The sequence below is a fragment of the Paramisgurnus dabryanus genome, chromosome 22 (assembly GCF_030506205.2).
Source record: "Paramisgurnus dabryanus chromosome 22, PD_genome_1.1, whole genome shotgun sequence".
NCBI lineage: Eukaryota > Metazoa > Chordata > Actinopteri > Cypriniformes > Cobitidae > Paramisgurnus > Paramisgurnus dabryanus.
In genome coordinates, this window is record NC_133358.1 from 29,812,468 (window position 1) to 29,835,171 (window position 22,704).

At 34.7% G+C, this 22,704-nt stretch overlaps 2 protein-coding genes across 3 annotated transcripts in view; both read left to right on the forward strand.

Annotated features, from left to right (window-relative positions):
- ift140 (intraflagellar transport 140 homolog (Chlamydomonas)) overlaps nt 1-5,874 on the forward strand; it is a 36,407-nt gene extending 30,533 nt beyond the window's left edge. For both annotated transcript variants that reach the window (XM_065258790.2, XM_065258791.2), the window contains 7 exons: nt 11-283; nt 2,574-2,756; nt 3,039-3,245; nt 3,334-3,546; nt 3,622-3,788; nt 3,868-4,009; nt 5,183-5,874. In XM_065258790.2, the coding sequence (XP_065114862.1) occupies nt 11-283; nt 2,574-2,756; nt 3,039-3,245; nt 3,334-3,546; nt 3,622-3,788; nt 3,868-4,009; nt 5,183-5,371 (1,374 nt within the window). In that variant the 3' untranslated portion in view covers nt 5,372-5,874. The remainder of the gene's footprint in view (nt 1-10; nt 284-2,573; nt 2,757-3,038; nt 3,246-3,333; nt 3,547-3,621; nt 3,789-3,867; nt 4,010-5,182) is intronic.
- Nucleotides 5,875-7,531: 1,657 nt separating this feature from the next.
- Nucleotides 7,532-20,765, forward strand: ccdc78 (coiled-coil domain containing 78). The gene is made up of 14 exons (XM_065258792.2): nt 7,532-7,733; nt 9,070-9,201; nt 9,638-9,724; nt 9,808-10,140; nt 10,258-10,299; nt 10,401-10,483; nt 12,950-13,028; nt 14,148-14,273; nt 14,352-14,539; nt 14,690-14,855; nt 14,930-14,955; nt 15,025-15,094; nt 17,536-17,636; nt 17,715-20,765. The coding sequence occupies exons 1-14, from the start codon at nt 7,653-7,655 to the stop codon at nt 17,839-17,841; spliced, it is 1,641 nt and encodes a 546-aa protein (XP_065114864.1). The 5' UTR covers nt 7,532-7,652; the 3' UTR covers nt 17,842-20,765.
- Nucleotides 20,766-22,704: the final 1,939 nt, after the last annotated feature.

Genomic DNA, 22,704 nt, shown 5'->3' on the forward strand with positions numbered 1-22,704 from the left:
AATTTGACAGGCGAGTCTGATAGCCAATGAGACGGGGAACCGTGCAGCGTCCTATCACGTTGCTCGGCAATACGAGGGACAGGACGAGATCAACCAATCGGTGCACTTTTACACACGAGCGCAAGCCTATAACAACGCCATCCGACTGTGTAAAGAGAATAACCTGGACGAGCAGCTCATGAATCTGGCGCTGCTCAGTAATCCAGAGGATATGATGGACACGGCCATTTATTACGAAGAAAAGGGAACACACATGGATCGAGCTGTTATGCTTTATCATAAGGTATGTGCATATGCGTACAAACATACTGAAGTTTAGTGTTCCAGGATGTTGAAATGTACATGCATGCAGTGACACATTTAGCCACTAGGGGGTGCCAACAGATTAATGTAAGACTGCGCTTTCTCTTGGTGTTCACATTATTGCCAAACTGTATGCACTACTAGATGGTCAAATAGAAAAAAAATGTTTTATTAAAAAAGTCTTGATTCCTAGGGAAGACACTTACTAATAAAATGTATATGTTAGATCAGGGTGCCCAAACTTTTCCTACCAAGGGACAAAAATCAAATCTGAGTAAAGGCCGTGGGCTGAAAATAAACATTGCTGTGTTATATTAAAATAAAAGTTGACCTGATTCTCTTAATTTATAATTTTCTAATATTAAAAAAATTACTAAGCAAACATTACTCTGATTATTTTATTTACAAAGGTAACTGTTGCAAAAAAAAATAATTTTGCCAATAATTTTTACATTTCTTTTTTCTTTGTGCCACTGCCTTGACCTCTCCATTATTAGCTTATAGTACCCAAGTTTGTTGAGTTTGGTGATTCATGCTATACATCTTCAAGTATGCATGCACATTAAAAAAGTATTATTATTTAATTCCTTGGATTTAATTTCTATTTACATTTTTGTAATGTACAAATAAAAAAAAAATGTTTAATTAGAAATATGAACATCTGCGTTAATGACATTTATCCTTTTTCCTTTTCTCACGTGGCATGACGGGCCAAATTAAAGGTCATTGTAGGCCAACTTATGTCTTGGAGGGTACCCCCACTATAAACATGTCTATGGGGTAATAAATAAACACTGGCTATATAAATGTAAACTTTTAAAAAACAGTACAAATGTCATAGTTTTAACTTTCTTTTTACGCAGAGTCCGTCATTTTGTTTAGATCACAATACATGACGTCAAATCGTTGCAATCAAAACCTGTATTATTAATGCAACAGCGAGGTAGATGGTAAAATGATGTGAAACAGAAGATGAGAGTTATAAATGCACACAGACAGTAGGTGGCGATATGTAGTTTTGACACCTGCATGCAAGATACAAGAACAGCAACCTCTTCAGTTTAACCCATTTAATATTAACCAGAGAGTAACATAAATTCACTGCAAAAAATGACTTAGTATTTTTGTCTTGTTTTCAGTACAAACATCTAAAAATTCTTGATGTGCAAAATGACATAAAAACTCTATTTTTAGACAAAAAAATACAATTTAAGTTAATTTGTGCTCAAAACAAGGAAAATAAATACATCTGCCAATGTGGTAAGAACATTTTTGTTGAATTAAATGTTTAAGTGTTATAATTTTTATATTTATTTTAATTTCAATAATTTTTTTGCTTGTTTTACAGACAAATTCACTTCAATTTTATTTATTTTTAAATTTTTTTCTAAAAACTAAACTCATTTTGCTCATCAAGAAAATACATCTTGATTTAAAAGGGGCATTTCACAAGACTTTTTATGACATCATAAGGGGAGCCAAATTTCAATGACCTATTTTTTTCACATGCAGAGTATAGTTGACCAAAACTAAGTTACTAGGCTGTTCATTTTCTAGGTTGATAAAAGCACTGGGGACCCAATTATAGCCCTTAAACATGGAAAAAGTCAGATTTGTTTTTTGTATAGTTGTATTAAAAACAAGAGAATGTAAGAAAGTCATTTTTTGCAGTGTGATGAGTAATACTAAAAACATACAAATGAAAGATGATCAAAATAAAGATGAGGAGTAGGGAATAAAACTTTTTCACATGATAAACTATAGTAGATACCATAGTATTCACTTTAGTAAACTATACTAAAGTTTCGCAATAACCATTAAACGTCATTGACCCAGAATGCACTATGCATAAAGCATAATGGCGGCCTCTATAGCTTAAAATTATTATTACATGTTGGTATTTACATTTTAAAGTTTTTTAAGTAATGAAAATATTAAATTCTGTCAATGTATTTTATTTGTAATTATTTTGTATTTAATGCACACACATGCATGCATGTATGTATTTATGTATTTAAGAAAAATTTATATATATATTTATTTAGATTTATTTTATTTTATATATAAATTTAATATATATATAAATATATAAATATAAATAACATGTTTATTCAATTTCTTAAATTATTATATACATAATAATTACACACAATACACCCACAAATATAATAAACTTTTATTTTGTATGCCATTAATCACGATTAATCTTTTGACAGCCCTAATAAATATAATTGTCTCTTTGTCGTTCCTTCTGTTTAATCCGTCTTTAGGCAGGTCATGTCTCTAAAGCATTGGAGCTAGCATTTGCCACAGAGCAGTTTGGAGCCTTGCAGCTGATTGCAGAGGACCTAAATGAAACCAGTGATCCTGCCTTACTCGCACGCTGCTCAGATTTCTTCATAAAACACGCTCAGTACCAGAAAGCAGTGGAATTGCTAGTGGCTGCCAAAAAGGTGAAGGCATAACCCACACACCGTCATTCTCACCCATTTATTTTAAAGGTGGGGTGCACGATTTTTGAAAAACACTTTGGAAAGGGTAGCCGGGGTATGAGGATGCGTATGTGTGGGGCGGGTCTATCAAAAGAAGATCCAGATTCTATTGGGGTAGGGGGCGTGTTTGTTTAGGTGATCAACATTGGTTCCAGAAATCGTGCACCCCACCTTTAACCTCAAGAAATAAATTAAAATGAACCACATTTGAGTTTTAAAGGTCTGTGTTGTACATGTGTGTAGTACAATGAAGCGCTCCAGTTGTGTCTGGACCAGAGTTTGACCATCACTGATGATCTGGCTGAAAGTCTGACGGTGCCACGAGACTCCGCCCATTTGTCTGAAACCGTCCGGAAGGAACTGTTGGAGAAGATCGCCGACTGTTGTATGCGACAGGGCAACTACCATCTAGCGACAAAAAAATACACACAAGCTGGCAATAAGATCAAGGTTTGACGTGCACATATCTACAAGCTTCGTGTGCTAGTTACATTTACCTTTTACACTTTTCTTATACATTCTTGTTTGTCTTTGACAGGCAATGCGAGCGCTGTTAAAATCTGGAGACACGGAGAAAATCGTGTTTTTTGCAGGTGTGTCCAGACAGAAGGAAATCTACGTCATGGCAGGCAACTATCTGCAGTCTCTGGACTGGAGGAACGACGCAGAGATCATGAAAAACATCATTGGCTTCTACACCAAAGGTCGCGCCCTTGACCTCCTCGCCGGCTTTTATGAGGCCTGCGCTGAGGTACTGAGAACGTATCCAAAAGTATTGGAGAATATCGATCTGTATGACTTATACGTGGTTTGTGTGAACACATAGGTGGAAATTGACGACTATCAGAATTACGAGAAGGCGTACGGCGCTCTGACAGAAGCTTGTAAGTGTTTGTCGAAAATGAAGGGTCGCAGCGGAGACGAGACTGATGGCAGGTTTCTCGTACTAACACACAGACTCGGGCTTATCAAGAAATTCATTCAGGCACAAAGGTATTGTGAAACATGTTTATCTGTCTCTGTCTCTGTTTGTGTGTTTTTGTATTTGCTCATTGTCAACACTTGTGTTCAGAATGCATGAGGAGGATCCAGGTGAAGCATTGCGTTTATGTGAGTCTCTGCTGGAAGAGAAAGATCTGGACCCTGCTGTACGTGTGGGTGACGTCTATGGCTTTTTAGTCGAATACTACTGCCAACAGGGCAACTTCCAACAGGTATGTGTATGAAACGACCGAGTGTAACATCTATTTACATAAATACGTGGAAAAAATTACACTGCAAAAATTGTTTTCAAGAAAAAAAATTCTTTGTATTTTAGTCTTGTTTTCAGTAAAAATATGTAAAAATTCTTAAATTATTATGCTTTTTCTTGATGAGCAAAATGACCCAAGAAAATAAGTCTAGTTTAAGACCAAAAATATTAAATTTAAGTGATTTTGCGCATAAAACAAGCAAAAAATATCTGCCAATGGGGTAAGCAAAAAAATCTTGAACATTTTTCTTAAAAACTAAAATCAAGAAAAATTAGCTTACCCCATTGGCAGATTTTTTTGCTTGTTTTATGCACAAAATCACTTAAATTTGATATTTTTGGTCTAAAAACTAGATTTCTTTTCTTGGGTTGTTTTGCTCATCAAGAAAAAGCATCTTAATTTAAGAATTTTAGATATTTTTACTAAAAACAAGACAAAAATACTAAGAATTTTTTTTTATTGAAAATTATATTTTTATTGCATTGTAAAGGGGGTTGCACACAGGACACGCAGCTCAGCGCCGCGCAGCGCCACGCCATTCAGGTGGCACCTGTCCGCGCCGGCTGCTAACGTATAATTTGCATTTTGAAGTAGACGCTATCTGACGAAGCTGTGCTATTTAATGTGCACTTCCGGTTTACGATACCTCCGAGGTGTCCTAGACGCGACGCTGAGCTGCGCGGCCGGTGTGCGTCCCCCTTAAGAGACAATTTTCTACGGAGCCCCTAAGGGGACATGGAGCAAAAATTAAATTAAGTTTAGTTTCGTGTGCACACGTGAAACTATTGAGTTTAGTTTTGCATGCGCACATGAAACCGCGATTTTTCACGTGAAAGCGCAAAACTAAACTTTAAAAAAATTCTGCACATGAAGATTTCGCGTGAGCACATGAAACTTAACTTCAGATTTGTTTTACTCCAATGTCACCTTAGGGACTCTGTAATTTTCTTTACATTTATAGGTATGTTTTTAAGTAAAATGATCATTCTGCCAACTACCGACAACATTTCTGCCAAATTCCTAATAAAACAATGTTTATATTTGCATTTATTTACAAAAAAAATTAAAATGGATCCGATCTTAAATACTGCAAGTTCAAATTAATTTCTCAAATTTGTATTTGTTGTGTATCAGGCATGGAGTAAACTGGAGGATCTCAGGTCAGCACGTCCCAGTGTAAATCTGAGTTTATATGTGAGTCAAAGCAGTCTACAGGCGCTACAGAACGCTGCTGGAATCCGTCTGCCGTACGGACACACAACAAATACACACGCGGGTGAAGATGATGAAGAGGTGGAGGAAGATGAGGACATCAATCACTGAGGAACAGATATCTGCCTTCATCATAACCGTGGTTCCTAATGCACACTTCTTGCCTACAAAAGATTTACCTTTTTTTGTAAATGATGCCATATTACTAAGGGACTGCCAGATTTTCTTTAAACACATTAGTAAATGGTGTAACGGGATAGTTGTGTGACTGGTATAGTTACTTTTCCTTAACTAGAGTAGTTCATGTGTGAATGCACAAGATGCACTTATGTATGTCATGTGCACTGTGAAAAATAATTTGTTGGTTCAACTTGAAAAAGTTTTTTTTGAGTTCATTCAACTCAAGAATATTAGTTGACACAATATTTTTACACAACTTTTTTAAGTCAACCAATATTTTTAAGCCAAATTAACTCAAAATTTGAAGTAACTTACTTTTTTAAGTTGAACCAACAAATAATTTTTACAGTGTGTGTGGCCTTATGAATGAACACACCGGGACCACGATTTTTGTCAGTTTGCACAATTATTTAATTGATGAGACCTGTTCGGATATATTTGTATATGTTTTAATAAAATTTTCTACATATCTATCTTTCTTTTCAGTGAATCATTTAAATGACAGCCCCTACAAATCTCATAAATTTGCCAAACGTTTGTGTTTAGCTGATTTCTGTGTGGAAGTTATTCAACAAGCACATCATGATAATCATTATGAGCAAGTGCACGCCATTTTTTTCTCAAATTTTATGTATCGGCTCGGCTATACATTCATTCACTAATCCCTAAGTTCAAGAATTTAGTCCACTTGAATGAGTGAATGAAAATGAGTACGCAGCATAGTTTAGAACCAAATTATTCATGCAAAATGCATTTACACGTTGGCATATATTTTCATAACATTTATATATTTTCATAGTTATAACTTAGTAAAAATTTATAAAAAAAAAAACGAAACGATATTTATAAAATGTACATTTTTTTTCAAAAAGCATTTCATCAGTGCACATAATGTTGGATGTCACCTTTTGTTTAGCTAACTGCACCATATCGGCATATATAAAGCAAAATAAAAAAATGAAATTGGTCTATACAGCTGCTTTAAAACAATGCGCAATAAATAAGCAATGAAACTGAACTGAGTTCAATAAAAGTTATGCCACCTTATGCTTCAACGCATGTTAAATACATGATAAATACACTAAAACTTACAGCAGGCGTCAGTTTCTTCTGCGTATTCAGTGTTTCATTTAAATGCATCAGGGGGTTGTTTCACAATTAGGAATGCAGACAAGCTAAACAATAACTGGTGTGGATTTACAACCCATTTCCATTGTGAAAGACAAAGGGGGTTTGAGCTCTCACAAGAGTCCTTGATACATCTCACATTTACCAAACAGAAGAACCAATTCAGCAAACCTGTTTCCACAACACAGCTGAGCTGATAGTCCTGTGAGCCATGTTTTTGACAAGCAATGATACTCCAGGCTATATGTCATGTTTTGTTGCAATGCTTCTAATTTGCACATGAAAGGGATTTTAGTAAACATTACTGTTGAATAGATGCACCACAAATATTGCATAATCATAAATGTTACTTTTCGCATATTATATATTACTTTGAAAAACTTATTAAATATAATAACAGTATTGTTATACACAATGCAAAAACAATGACTTTCAGTACAAATATCTAAAAATTATTAAATCATGATGGATTTTCTTGATGAGCAAAACGACGTAAGAAAATAAGTCTAGTTTTTAAACCAAGAATATACAATTTAAGTGAATTTGAAGGAAAAAATCAGCCAATGGGGTAGACACATTTTTCTAGAATTAAGTGTTTAAGAAAAAAGTTCAAGATTTTTTTTCTTACCCCATTGGCAGATTTTCTTTGTTTGTTTTAAGCACAAATTTACACAAATTTACTATCTTTTTGTTTAAAAACTAGACTTATTTTCTTTTTCTTTTAAGAATGTTTAGATATTTGTACTGTAAACAAGACAAAAATACAGTGCAAAATATGCAGTCAGACTTGTCCCATGTGTGCCAAGTGCTTTATAAAATAACACAATGATTTTTCTATCAATTATTGAGTATATTACACTGAAAAAAAATTATACATTCAATTTAATGCTTTTTTTAAGGTAAGTGGTTGCAATCTATTTATTTATCATTTTTTCAGTGTACTAACCAAGTCATCAACAAATCTTTTATTTTGTCCTGACTCGTGTTTCCTGTTGACCTCAGAGACCGATGTCTTTATCTTTACTCCCATAGAGACTCATGTTTATAGAAACCAGACTGTACACAAACTCTCTTCAGACACCTGATGATGATGATGGACTCTGTGAATGAACCAACCTCACTAAACCAACTTCACGAGCAGATATCCACTTTAACAGATGAGAATGTAAGACAGTTTTATATCATATGCAAGGAAATAATGCTAACATTACCATATATATTTATGTATAACTAATACATACATACAGTATAGTGCTACCAAATGATTCAGTATTTTTTTAAATAGAAATGTCATTACGCCTCATACTTTTACTTAAAAAAAAAACTTTCTTACTTAGGATTTTTGTCTTGTTTTCAGTACAAATATCTAAAAATTCTTAAATTAAGAAAAATTTCTTGATGAGCAAAATGACCGAAGAAATATCTCTAGTTTTAAGACAGCAAATATAACATTTAAGTGAATTTGTGCTAAAAACAATTGAAAAAAATCATTGCCCCATGGCAGATTGTTTTGCTTGTTTTAAATACAATTTTCAGTAATTCACTAAGTAGTAATTCAATTACATTTGATATTTTTTGTATAAAACTTTGACTGTTGATTTTCTTAGTTCAATTTGCTAATCAAGAAAACATCTTGGTTTAAGAATTTTTTGATATTTGTGATGAAAAAATACAAAATATTAATTAAGAAATGTTTTGTTCATATTTTCATCCATATAGATGTGTTACTTGTGGATTTATTATGTCATTTTTCCTGTAAAAAACTTTGCTCAATTGGACGTAATGCTATACTGCAAAAAAAAAGACTTTTTGTCTTGTTTTCAGTAAAATATAATTTTTTTTTTAATTAAGATGCTTTTTCTTGATTAGCAAACGACCCAAGAAAATAAGTCTAGTTAAAATATCTACCAAAAATATCATATGTAAGTAATTTTGTGCATAAAACAACCAAAAAATCTGCCAATGGGGTAGCAAAAAATCTTAAACATTTTTCTTAAACACTAAATTCAAGAAAAATTGGCAGATTTTTTTGCTTGTTTTTTTGCTTAAGACAAAAATACTAAGAAATTTTTTCTTCAAAATAATTTTTTACAGTGTATACAATGCAAAAAATAACTTTCTTACTTAGTATTTTTGTCTTGTTTTCAGAATAAATATCAAAAAATTCTTAAATCAAAATGTATTTTCTTGATGAGCAAAATTACCGATGAAAATAAATCTAGTTTTTAAACAAAAAATATAAAATTTAAATGAATTTGTGCTTACAACAAGCAAAAAATATCTGCCAAAGGGGCAAACTCGACCCATTTGGTTGTAGTTTAACCTATGCGGGCATGTTTAACCCATTGTAAACATTTTCTAGTTTAATTTAACCCAACAGCTGGGTTTTTGTCCCTTTTTGACCCAACGCTGGATTGAAAATAGCCCAACATTTTTTAATAAAAGTCTTGTCATGGGTCATTGTAATGTTGATATACAGTCTATATATTTTGTCTATACAGGTTCAGCTGCGTGAACGTAATGAAGTGCTCTTCAGTAAGCTTGGCTCGGTCCAAAACAAACTTGGCCAGCAGGCCGCTTCAAAGAGCGATCTGTCCGTCAAACTGGTCCAATGTGAAGAAGAAAAGCTGAAGGTAGGAAATGGGTTTGATTCCTATGGAATACAACTAGAGATTAAATGTATACATTAAAGGTCCACTGTGTAGACTTTTAGCGGCATCTAGTGGTGAGATTGTGAATTGCAACCAATGACTTAGCCCACAGCTCACCCCTCTCTTTCGAGACGCATAGAGAAGCTACGGTAGCTGCAACAGGACAAACATGTCATCGTCTGAGATAATATAGTAATAAATGCGCTCTGTAGATAATCTACTGTAGAAACATGACAGCGAGTTTCATGTAAGGGGACCCGGGGCGTATGTAGATAAAAACGACTCTTTCTAAGGTAATAAGAACAATACAGTTCATTATATAAAGTCTTTACACACAGAGTGCACCTTTAAATTGCATAAACGTAACTGCTTCATAATCAGATGCTCTACTTTAAAATGTCATATTTTTGTGTTTCAGATCTCAAAAAACCTCGTAGATGTACAAATAGACGCCAATAAAATGAGAGAGAAGTATGAAGCAGAGATCTTTGAGCTGAAAAACATGGTAGCCTACTTTTAATTCATGGTGACTCACCTAAAGGAATGGATGGCTATGTATTGATGTATATATTTTATGCTCTCTCCCAGCTTTTATCCCAGGACGGCACAATCTCATCTCTTCAGATGGAGCGAGATCGGCTTAGACAGGAAGCGTCGGCATCGTCGGCACGTTTAGAAGTCATTGAGAGAAGTGAACGTGACCTGGCCGAAGAGCACACGGTGCTAAAGGCCGACTTTCTTTCAATGAGTGCCGCTTATGAGAGAGAGCGTGCACACACCGAAGAGCTCAGCGGCGAGCTGCTCACCCTCGCACAAACACACGACACACTCCTGCGGGAGAGAGAGCGCACACACAGACACACGCTGGAGGTGGAGAGGGTTCGAGCGCTCCTTAGTAGGGCATCCCAAAACAGAGTCAGGGTATGAGATTCAAAATCATTTAGGACTCGCATCACTTGAATATATTTACATAGACAAACAGCTTATTTTGTATTTAACAACACTAAGTGATATATTTTTATTTTATTTTTCTGACAGCCTGAGGATTTTGAACAGAGCAAAGTCCCGCTGGTGAGAAATGTAAGAATGTTGATTGATCAGTCATGTAATACCTATAAATAAATGTTTATTGTAGTTTTTGTGATATTGCTGTTACTGTAATGTTGTTTTTTCTGATGTAGGAAGTGCACAATATCATGAAAGATGAGCTAGAAAAACTGAGGAAAAGTTACGAAGGGCAACAGCGACAGCTGGAGGAGAAAGTGTGAGACACAAACACTCAGGCCCTGTTTACACATCACATTGTCTGATTACAAAACACCCGAAATGTGCATTATGCTCAAGCTTAAGGTTTTCTAATATTTGATTTTTCAATGTTTTATTGAACTGCAAAAAATGACTTTCTAATGTCTTGTTTCCGGTAGAATTATCTAAACATTCTAAAATCAAGATGTATTTTCTTGATAAGCAAAATGACTTTTAAGCTAAACTGCTTTTTAGGCAAAAAATATAAAATTTAAGTGATCTTGTGCCTAAAACAAGCAAAAATATCTGCCAATGGGGTGAGAAATTTTTTTTTAATTAAGTGTTAAAGAAAAAAACTAAACTTATTTCCAGATTTTTTTTACCCCATTTGCAGATTTATTTGCTTGTTATAAGCACAAATTCATTTAAATGTTTTATTTTTTGTCTTAAAACTAGATCTATTTTTAGGTAATTTTGCTGAGGAATTATCTAAACTATTTTTTTTTTTTGCAGTGAACTGCAAAAAATGATTTAAAAAAAATCTTAGTATTTTTATCTTGTTTTCAGTAAAAATATCTAAATTTTTTATGCTTTTTCTATGCTTTTTTTTTGATGAGCAAAAAGGCAAAAAATATACAATTTAAGTGATCTTGTGCCTAAACAAGCAAAAATATCTGCCAATGGGGTGAGATTTTTTTTTTTATTAAGTGTTAAAGAAAAAAACTAAACTTATTTCCAGATTTTTTTTTACCCCATTTGCAGATTTATTTGCTTGTTATAAGCACAAATTCATTTAAATGTTTTATTTTTTGTCTTAAAACTAGATCTATTTTTAGGTAATTTTGCTGAGGAATTATCTAAACTATTTTTTTTTTTTTGCAGTGAACTGCAAAAAATGATTTAAAAAAAATCTTAGTATTTTTATCTTGTTTTCAGTAAAAATATCTAAATTTTTTATGCTTTTTCTATGCTTTTTTTTTGATGAGCAAAAAGGCAAAAAATATACAATTTAAGTGATCTTGTGCCTAAAACAAGCAAAAATATCTGCCAATGGGGTGAGATTTTTTTTTAATTAAGTGTTAAAGAAAAAACTAAACTTATTTCAAGATTTTTTTTACCCCATTTGCAGATTTATTTGCTTGTTATAAGCACAAATTCACTTAAATGTTTTATTTTTTGTCTTAAAACTAGATCTATTTTTAGGTAATTTTGCTGAGGAATTATCTATACTATTTTTTTTTTTTTTTGCAGTGAACTGCAAAAAAATGATTAAAAAATAAAATCTTAGTATTTTTATCTTGTTTTCAGTAAAAATATCTAAATTTTTTATGCTTTTTCTATGCTTTTTTTTTTTGATGAGCAAAAAGGCAAAAAATATACAATTTAAGTGATCTTGTGCCTAAAACAAGCAAAAATATCTGCCAATGGGGTGAGATTTTTTTTTAATTAAGTGTTAAAGAAAAAACTAAACTTATTTCAAGATTTTTTTTACCCCATTTGCAGATTTATTTGCTTGTTATAAGCACAAATTCACTTAAATGTTTTATTTTTTGTCTTAAAACTAGATCTATTTTTAGGTAATTTTGCTGAGGAATTATCTATACTATTTTTTTTTTTTTTTTGCAGTGAACTGCAAAAAAATGATTAAAAAATAAAATCTTAGTATTTTTATCTTGTTTTCAGTAAAAATATCTAAATTTTTTATGCTTTTTCTATGCTTTTTTTTTTTGATGAGCAAAAAGGCAAAAAATATACAATTTAAGTGATCTTGTGCCTAAAACAAGCAAAAATATCTGCCAATGGGGTGAGATTTTTTTTTTAATTAAGTGTTAAAGAAAAAACTAAACTTATTTCAAGATTTTTTTACCCCATTTGCAGATTTATTTGCTTGTTATAAGCACAAATTCACTTAAATGTTTTATTTTTTGTCTTAAAACTAGATCTATTTTTAGGTAATTTTGCTGAAGAATTATCTATACTATTTTTTTTTTTTTTTTTTGCAGTGAACTGCAAAAAAATGATTAAAAAATAAAATCTTAGTATTTTTGTCTTGTTTTCAGTAAAAATATCTAAAATTTTTTATGCTTTTTCTATGCTTTTTTTATGAGCAAAACGACCCAAGAAAATAAGTCTAGTTTTTAGACCAAAAATATTAAATTTAAGTAATTTTGTGCATAAAACAAGCAAAAAAATCTGCCAATGGGGTAAGCAAATTTTTCTTGAATTTTCTTGAATTTAGTGTTTAAGAAAAATGTTCAAGATTTTTTTGCTTGTTTTATGCACAACATCACTTAAATTTGATATTTTTGGTCTAAAAACTAGACTTATTTTCCTGGGTAGTTTTGCTCATCAAGAAAAAGCATCTTAATTTAAGAATTTTTAGTTATTTTTACTGAAAACAAGACAAAAAACTAAATAAGAAAGTCTTTTTTTACAGTGTGGACGGCAGCGCTAATATTTTTATGTTATTATTTTTCTTTTGCAGTGTTGCTCTGGGAAAGGAGCAACAAGAAAACAAAAGAGCCATTCAGTACACCCGACACAAGCTCACCCAGCAGTCTGCGGTGAGTACAGTTTGATTGACAGTCTGGTAAATATTTTACAATTGTTTTTTCCTAAAGTGACTTAGGGGGCGTGTACACCAAAGTGTTTAAACGCACTGAAAAACACCAATTGTGGGCGCTTGCCAGCTTTTCTTCCGCTATGCACTTTGTTTGCTGTGGTACTTCTGTTTTGTTTATCAATCGTGGTACGATGCGGGGGTTGGTTGTTGTGGTATTTGTCCCGCCCCTCCTCCACTGTGATTGGACGGCTGAATAAAAAGTGACATTAGCTGCGTTTCCATTACAGATTTGCTTAAAACTTTAGCGCTGTTTTCTAAATGTCGACAAAAAACGAAATGTTATGTGACTAAAATGTAATTTGTCCTCTCGCGATAAGACCTCATACAGCGCCGCTCAGACCATCATGCGTATGACATCAACATATCGCGATATGAAATCATACAGAGCAGTTGAATTGCGCTCACTTTTTTATTGATGTCATGCACTTGTTGGTTCTTGTGACTCTGCATGAAGTTGACCACACTTCCCCTGTCTTGTCTTTCAATCAAACACACCGCACCATATTTAAAGAATGATCATGTGACTTTTACGCACGTCAGGTGACCTGTAAATGCGGAAAAATGGTTTTCATTGCTGTTTTGTGATATATTCCTTGTTCGGATTCCCTAAAATGCACCTCACCCGAGTGCAATATGTCGGAGTTTATGCGAAATGTTTTCATTGCGCACACTTTTTTCTCGCTACTTTAATTTTCGCAATTTAAATGGTAATTGAAACGCAGCTACTGGCGAGCTCAGTGTTTCACCCAAAGTTGAAACATTTCCGTCTTTGGGCACACAGCGTTGAACGAGGAAAAAACACCAAACACTGGCAGTTTTTTAAAAGGGCGGGCGTTTTTTAAGCGCTGCACTTCTTTTGGAAACACATGAAAACATACGCTGGCCCATGTCCTATACATGTGATCAGTTCATGTGTTCCCTGGAAATCAAACCCATTGGCATTGCTGGTGCCACACTTCACCAGATATTAAGCCACAGGAACACTTTGAAATCCGGTGACATTCAGACGTTTTTAAATATGGCTTCATTGTCTAAATATTTCTACTATATTGTGTCTCAGACGTTGATCATTTCTCAAGACCAGCTGAAGGAAACCGAAGCTGAACTCTCTAAAGTACAAAATCATCTGAAGGAGCTCAACCGAGCGTACAGAGCTCGACTCGCCCGCTACATGCAGGACATTACAGTATGTGCACACCTTAACCAACATACATTACACACCCAACATCTCCTGCGTATAATACAAATAAATCTCTTTCTGCAGGAGTGTGTCACAACAGTAGGTGCTGGTGATTTGGGACACAAGCTGAAGGGGTTCGTCGAGTCAATGCTGGAGGAGATGAAAGCCTCATATCGCTCCAGAGAGGAACAACTCACTAAAGCAGTCCGAACGTCTCGCAAACGCATACAGAGTCTGAACGACACATATCAGAGACTGCTCATCGCCTACAGGTGCCACATGAAGACATTTAAATTGACCTTTTTGTCCACGTAGGAACTTCTGGACAAGGTTTTAACATTTAAGTGAAGAATTTAGTGACTGTGCCCACACATACACAAAGGTCTTGATTCGCATTGGTAAGCCGAGGCTTTGTATCCTAGAGAGCAACGTGAGCAGATCTCGGCACACGCTTTAGATGCCGGACCACCAGAGGTCGACTTCAGTCTGCCCGGAGCCGAATTGAGAGGGGAGACGGAGAGAGAACTACAGAGACTCAGAGAGGACAAAGCCCGACTGGAGATTCGACTCAGACAGGCTCAAGAACAGGTGCGTATGTCTCAGCGTGTGTGTTTTGTAATGGATTAGTTCTGTTGGTTTGAATCATGTGTTTGGTATTTCAGATGGCTGTGTTGTCAGAGTCTCAGAGGTGAGTTTGTTTTTCTGTTGTTTAATGACAGAACCGATGGATTTTTCATCTGCTGTTTTTAACACCCAGGGCTGGATTGACACCCGAGGCCTGGGATGATGTTAAAAAACAGCTCGGAGAAATAACCAACACCACACAGGTAACCAACACACCTCGTCAATGTCACACAGATGCTTCACTTTTACAAGAAATCATACATAACAGCGTGAACAAATTAACAACACATTAAAGGTCACCTGATATGAGAAATTCACGTTTATATGAAGAGTTGGGTTCCAAAACGCAATAAATTCATTTTGACTAATGTGGGTAAAAATGTGTTTTCTATAACAAGTGACAAAACCACTATTTACTGTAACAAACTTTCACATAGCATCTTTACTTTATAATAACATTAAAAATCCATAATTTGATTTTCAAAGATTTATTGTTTTTTGCTGCATTTTTTCAAAATGCTATAAATCTATTCAATCAATATATAAATGTGCATTCATCTTTGCCATGTTATATTCATTAAGTTGACTAGTGGTATACACTGATTAAAAAATAAACATTAAAGACATTAATCAAAACACTTACTTTGTCATATTAACTCTTTCACCGCCAGCGTTTTTTTTTTAAAAGTTTAAAAAATAATATACCAAATGAAATAAACAGACCATTTGCTTTCAAACAAAAAAACCCGTTTCATCCTACCTTCAGTGGTTCCTTTGTAATCAGCTTTTGAATATGGGTAGGTTTCTGCAAAAACACCACATTTTGAGCAAAAAGCAGAGATAATTCCATTTTTGTGACAGAATTTTCATAGAGATCCCTTTCAGAGCGATCTATAAAACAGACACGGACATGCAGCCGCTTGCCATAGGGCAATACTTCCGGGTTTAAAAAGTTGCGGTAGATAATAGCGGTATTGCGGAAAGACGGAAAATCTCGTCATTGGCGGGGAAGTGTTTTCTCTTAATTGACGAGATATCTCGTCAATGGCGGTGAAAGAGTTAGGAACAGTGCCATTGCTGCTGTCATCCTTGGGACGTCGTCTCTGAACTTTTTTGACAGCAATCAGCTGTAAAATGTTTTGTTTCTGCTCGATTTTCGTTGATTTCGAGTAAAATAATGTAAAGTTTATCATAAGATCCCCTGGGGTCAATGTGTTAGCATGACAGAAGCTTGATGCTGTTGTGTGAGAACAAGCAACAGCCGGCATTTTTCCTTCGCACGAGTGCCTCTCACGTAAATTATTTGATTTTGATGGCTTATATTTCTTTCCCGCCACAAAAAAAACACCACAGGTTTATCAATGCCATCAAAGCATTATTTTTGTTTGTTTGTTGATCACAAAGTACAAAGTAGATGTGGAAAACTAGGATTCGTGTGTATTCAAAGTGCCACCATTATTGTTTACAATGCGTGGAATGGTGCGCTGTGATTGGTTGAGCGGATTTATTGCATTCTGCAGAAAAAGAGGAGTGGTGTTTGTCGCGGTTTGGAAAAAGGAGAAAAGATGACAGAATAACACGACAGATATCTGATCTTGCGTAAAATTAAGAATTTACTTTTTAATACTGACCATATACAATACTTATTTTGGCGGTAACAAATATTTTTTAAAATGCTATTTATCGCGTTTTGGAACCAAACTCATCATATGTAGTTTGAAACTAATTGTGTTGCCTCACTGCAAAAAATGACTTTCTTACTTAGTGTGTTGGTCTTGTTTTCAGTAAAAATATCTAAAAATTCTTAAATCAAGATGTATTTACTTTGAGCACAATGACCTAGGACAATAAGTCTAGTTTTTTGAGAAAAAAAGTATTAAATGTAAGCAAATTTGTGCTTAAAACGATCAGAAATATCTGCCAATGGAATAAGAAAAATTTTCTTGAATTAAGTGTTTATGAAAAAAATTCATTTACATTTTTAATTTAAGAATTTTTTGATACTTTTACTGAAAACAAGACAAAAACACTAAGTTAGAAAGTCATTTTTTGCAGTGCTATCTATGTACACAACCACCTCTTAATGATTCAAATCTGCCCACTCCTTTTTTTAAATCCAAGTACAACCTTAAGTCTCACGGGACAAGCTGTTGGCATTTTCTGTGCAAACTGATGTCACTTTGCGCAGGCCCTGCCTACAACTGTCCATAATTTCTGTTAAATCATTTTACGTAATTATCACACATTCATTATGTGCTATAAAATAAGGTGATGTTTTCGGAAAGGATAACAGTAAGGGGGGAAATGGGGGTTAAGCAGAAGCTCATTTGCATTTAAAGAGACACACACAAAAGTGGCCATTTTCAAAATGGTATTTGGGGTATTTGGACGTGCAAGTTTACAGAAACATTCTGGGGACTAATATTACTTCTTCAAAATTGCCATATTAGGTGACGTTTAAGCAAAAGAGACATCGGTGTTACCATCTTAAGAAATAGTTAATCTTTCTATAATCTATTCACACTAACACCAACCTATATGACTGTTGTGGAGCACAAAAGAAATCATCAGTTTTCAGAAGCAGAAGTTTATCATACAATGAAAGTGAATGGGTGCCGTAGTAAATGCATTATAATTTTAATAGGAAGCTCAAGAGAGAGAGCGAGCCCAGCTCATCGCCCGTGCAGCGGTCGCCGAGCAGCAGTTGTCTGAGCTGAAGGAGTATGTTGACAACCACCTGGGCAGGTATTTCAATACGCACCTGTGTTATTAAAATATCTAGCGATGCTGCAGGTGATCCTCAGGTGTGGCGTCTTTGTGCAGGTATAAGCTGGAGATAACACGACTGCGCAGACGTCTGGGATCAAAAGATGGAAGGTCAAATAGTGCTGGAGTCCGTAAGCCCCGCCCTCTCCATACATCAATCAAAAACAGCAGTAATGAGATATAATACAGGAGTTCACCAGCTCCTCCTATCACAAACAGCAGTTACACAAGCAGTACACAAACCCTAGCCCTCCATAAATCACTCGAAAACAACATGGCCAAAAAACACTAAAATATAACTAATAGTAAAATAATATCTTTGATAAGCTAATGAAAACAAGTATAAACAGTGTTAGACCATTAATAAATCTAACTGTGATTTTGCTTGGGGAAGACTTTTTGGCGTAATTCTGGGAATTCACAAAATCTGATATCAGATGAGGAGCTTCCAGGTTGCTGATATCTTAAACAGATCTACTGACAGAAGTGAGGTGTCAGTTGTTTTGCATTTTAAGCAGCACAAGACTATTTATACTAAATAATCAATCTACCGTTTTCCTTACTTGGCTAAAACCATCTGCTTAATGTAAACGTGAATAAATAAATGGTTTAAGTAAAACTCGATGAGCAAGATTTTCGATTGATCATCACTTTACTGATATTGTTTTGCATGTAAACATTTTTATCAGCTGTCTCTTCACGCCTGTTTATTGATTTGCATCCCTTCAGAACGACTTTAAATTGAACTGTTTTTAGATGGGTATCAGCATGTTGTTGTATATGTAAACACAGTCTGATGGATAATTTACATTTTACCCAACTGTTCATTCAGTTAGATTTTTTATTCATAATTTATTACTATAACTAATTCAATGAAAAGGCTGAGCATCACTTCACGCTGGCTGATGCTGTGTTTTAAAAAACCTGTGTGTTATTGAATTTGCTCTTCATGAGAAACTATGTGTGGAATGTTTAAATAGCTTATGTCAATTTTATGGCCTGCAGGATTGAATCTGCCTGACAATTCAATGTTTGACGCTTTCGAGTAATTTCGTAGTTCACACACATGGTTTTTCTCAGAAACATACATGTTAAAACACAAAGAGACTTCAATTATTTGCAGGAGTCTCCTAGGGTGAATGCTGGGATAGTAAATCACATGGGATATAAGACATCTGACATGGTTTTCATTATAGATATGCGCAAAACTAGCGATATTTTCTAAATGTCGATAAAAAAAACGAATGCAAAATGGCAGCATTTCCAGCTTGATCTCACGAAATTGGTACGTATTACCAAATTAATTTTATAAAAATTATGATTATCATAAAAAAACATTTACCAAACCCCACCCCTAAACCCAACATCATTGGGCAAAAACAAATCGTGCAAAAATTTACATATGTGGTCATACAAATTAATATAAATTAGCCACCTTGTAAAGTACGTACTAATTGCTATGAGATAGCGTTGGCGTTTCCATTAACGATTTTTTGAGGTTAAAGCGTAATTTTTATTAATTCTTTCCCCGCCAGCATTTTTTTTTTAAGTTGCCAGCCAGTGCCAGCAGTTTGCATGATTTTCACAAAAGCTTAAATAAAAATGTTCCAGAAAATGTTCTTCTTTAAATGTATAAACATACAATATATCAAATGAGAGAACAGAAAAGTTTTATCCTACCTTCATTAGTTCTTTTTTTATCATCTCTCAAATATGGGTAGGTTTTTTCCAAAAATATCAAATTTTCAGCAAAAAGCTGAGATAATTGCATTCTTGTGAATTACTTTTGATAGAGATCAGATTCAGAGCGATCCTCAAAACATACACGGACATGCAGCTGTTTGCTCTAGGCCTAGGGCGATACTTCCGGGTTTTATAAGTTGCGAAAGAGCGCCACCTGGTGGATAATAGCGGTATTATGGATTGGCGGAAATACTCGTCGTTTGCAGGGAAGCTTTTTCTCTTAATTGGCGAGTTAACTCTTCAATGGCGGTTAACGAAAAGAGTTATTCAAAAAACATATCACATATATCATCAAAATAGATTCAAAAGCATACAGAGCTGTCGACTCTCGAGTTGTTCCTCGTGGTATTTTTATGTCATATTTCATACGTTTTTAGAAAAACTAATTTCGTAAATTACGCTTTAACCGCATAATATTGCATTATAATAATGTGACTTTTATGCACTTTAGATTACTTGTAAACGTGAAAAAACTAGGTGTGCACTAACCAGTCATGAATTTTGTCCGATTTGAGCTGGCGGCGATGGCATGTGACTGTAACGTATGGCATCAAAGTACCGCAAGAGCGTTTCGAGAGTAGCCGGCTGGCTTAACTGGCGCAGAGAGGCTGCACGGAGTACTGATGACGAAACGACTCTTTGTGATTGGTCGCCTCACTGATGAGAACGACACGTGCGTTTTTATGTTTAATCCAACCTTAAATTCCACTAATAAACAGGTATAACTCCTTAATATAACCTTAATATGTTATATTGTGCCATGTAATAAAATAAATAACTTTAATTTAATAACCTACTGTTTACCATTATTTCCAGGCATAAACAGCAACTAAAATATTCAATATAAAGGGTTTCTGATTGCAACTTTTATGAAAAGATTAGTTTTTTGACAAATTCGGCATCTAATTCACTTCATTCGTAATTTAAAAAGGAAACATGACGCACACATCACTACGGCAAGCAGCAGGTGTCCGACTTTGTCTTTAACTCCTCCCTCGACTGCAAGCAGCAAACCTCACTGACCGGTCTGCCCAGTGCCGCATTAACTCGAACACAGCTACTCTTTCCATTGCAGTTTTGCGATATTTATTTAAAACCACCTGATTGTTAAACATTTTTGCAATATATGGGAGTTTTTGCGAAATTAACGCGTTTCCATTGGCTGTATTTCAATTTGTGCAATTTAAAGGGTAATGGAAATGCGTCTAATGACTTGCGTCTAAAAAATATTTTTACTGGCCAATATTTATTTAAAAAACAAGTCATGTTGTAGATTAAAGATTTATTAGATTCAAGCCTTTATTTGTCTCACATAAAACTTTAAAATATCAACAAAATGCTTGTCTTTACTTTCAAAAGAAAACTCTAAAATGATCAGATTCGCATTGTGGTTTAATGATTATCTTCGTATTTACTTTGTGTTCAATAAAATGACAAAAATACAGTAAACCCTTGTTTCTTTAATTTAGTTTGGATGGCTAAAAGGTGAAGTTACAACAAAACGTAGGCTACCATAAAAATTAAATAAAACTTTTGCCTTTCTTACAAAACTGACAGAGTAAAATCTCAAACGTAATGCCATACTTCAGTTTCAATCAAAGTATCCAAACATGAACTAAAGTAAAATGCTGCAGGATAAACTGGGAAGCGTGTTATTAAGAAAAAAGGACATGGATTACCCACAGAAAGAGAGGGAGAGAGTTGAGGGCCGTAGGATTTGTCAGATAAAGGAAAGTGTTTGGGAAACGGCCTTCAGACTGAGAGCCTATGAGCGCCTCTTTCATGAAGCATAAAAAACATCCAGATTATGCGTATGGGAAACGGTCTGTAGTGAGTACAGTGGCCCCTGAACTCCTGGGAAAGGAGCAGGCGCGGGGAGGGGGGTAAAGGGGGTAATTGGTGAGAGGCTTTCGGGGGGTTGGCCGGCCGGTCGACTGTGTGCCAGCTCACACTGGGTGGCAGCCGCACAGCCACGTTGACATCATGAGAACATAAAAACCAAAGAGAAGGAGAAAGAAAGACTTATTGAGGGATGAAGAAATGCTTTGCAGATGAAAGCAGGTTCAGCGGTGTCATTCGGGCATTATTTTACACCGAGCAGACTATAAAATTTAAACAGGAATCAAAATAATATTATATTTTATAATTACATTTTCCTTTTACTGCTAAACCCACAAAAATATTTTCATATATAGTGATCCATTTTTGGTTCTTTTCATTACCGAGAATCTAGAAAGGTTGAATATAAATTGATAATCTATAAAGTATATAACGCATATATAAACAAGCAAACATGTCTGTATAGTAGTTTACGTCATGGTTTAAATTTACAGCGATCATTCATGAATCCGCCAGCTGTCTGAAGCCTTAGTGATGGCGAGATGTGTTTGGAATGTGTGTTGGATACGACCAGCAGTGGGAAAACCTGGAATGCCGTTTTCCTCCTGGAAATCTATAAGCAGCTCTAACAGTTACGTACCTGCACACAGTCTGTATATGTAACACCTGCTGTGGCCTTTTGTGTAAATCTGAGAACTGGCTTGATCTATAGGTGTATGTGTGTAAGTTAAGTGGACCGGTCGTGTGAGCAGCAGTAATTCATGAGAACAGACCGGTGGTGTTGGTGGAGGGGGGGTGTCAATAGTGAAGGAATGTGGGGTGCGTGAGAGAGGAATTTCAGTGGGGAGAGATTTCAATTCCATTGTCAAAATTAATGATTGTGTGAATTTGGTCCATATGAACATTTCAATGAATGGCAGCTTGCACTTATTTATTAGATTTCGTCCTAAACCTGTTTTTACCTGATTATTATTTTATTTCCACTGCATTGTTGTGCTAACTTTTCATAGTCTCTATATGCAATGCAAATGCAACAGAAATGAGTTATATAATCAGGTAGTTTATGAATTTGGTTTATGAAAGTTTATGAAAAGCTAGTTCAGCCATCTAATTCATCAATATTTTAACCTTTGAAAGAGGAGAATAGTAAAATATTTACAAATGGAAATGTAACAGAAATGAATTATTAAGTAGTAATAGAGTATTTCTATAGTTAATGTACACTGTCAGAAATTAAGGTACCTTTACAGGTATACAAATGCACGCACAAATTTTGAACATACAAAAGCTGTCACTGGGGCAGTACCCTTTAAAAAGGCCCTAATATTTACCATTTGGGTACATATATACATTTACTACCAATATGCACCTTTGAGGTACTAATATGGACCCCTTTGGGTACAAAGGTGTGCTTTCTAAAAGGGTCCCGCCTTATAGTGACAGCTTTTATATGTTTGCTTAACTA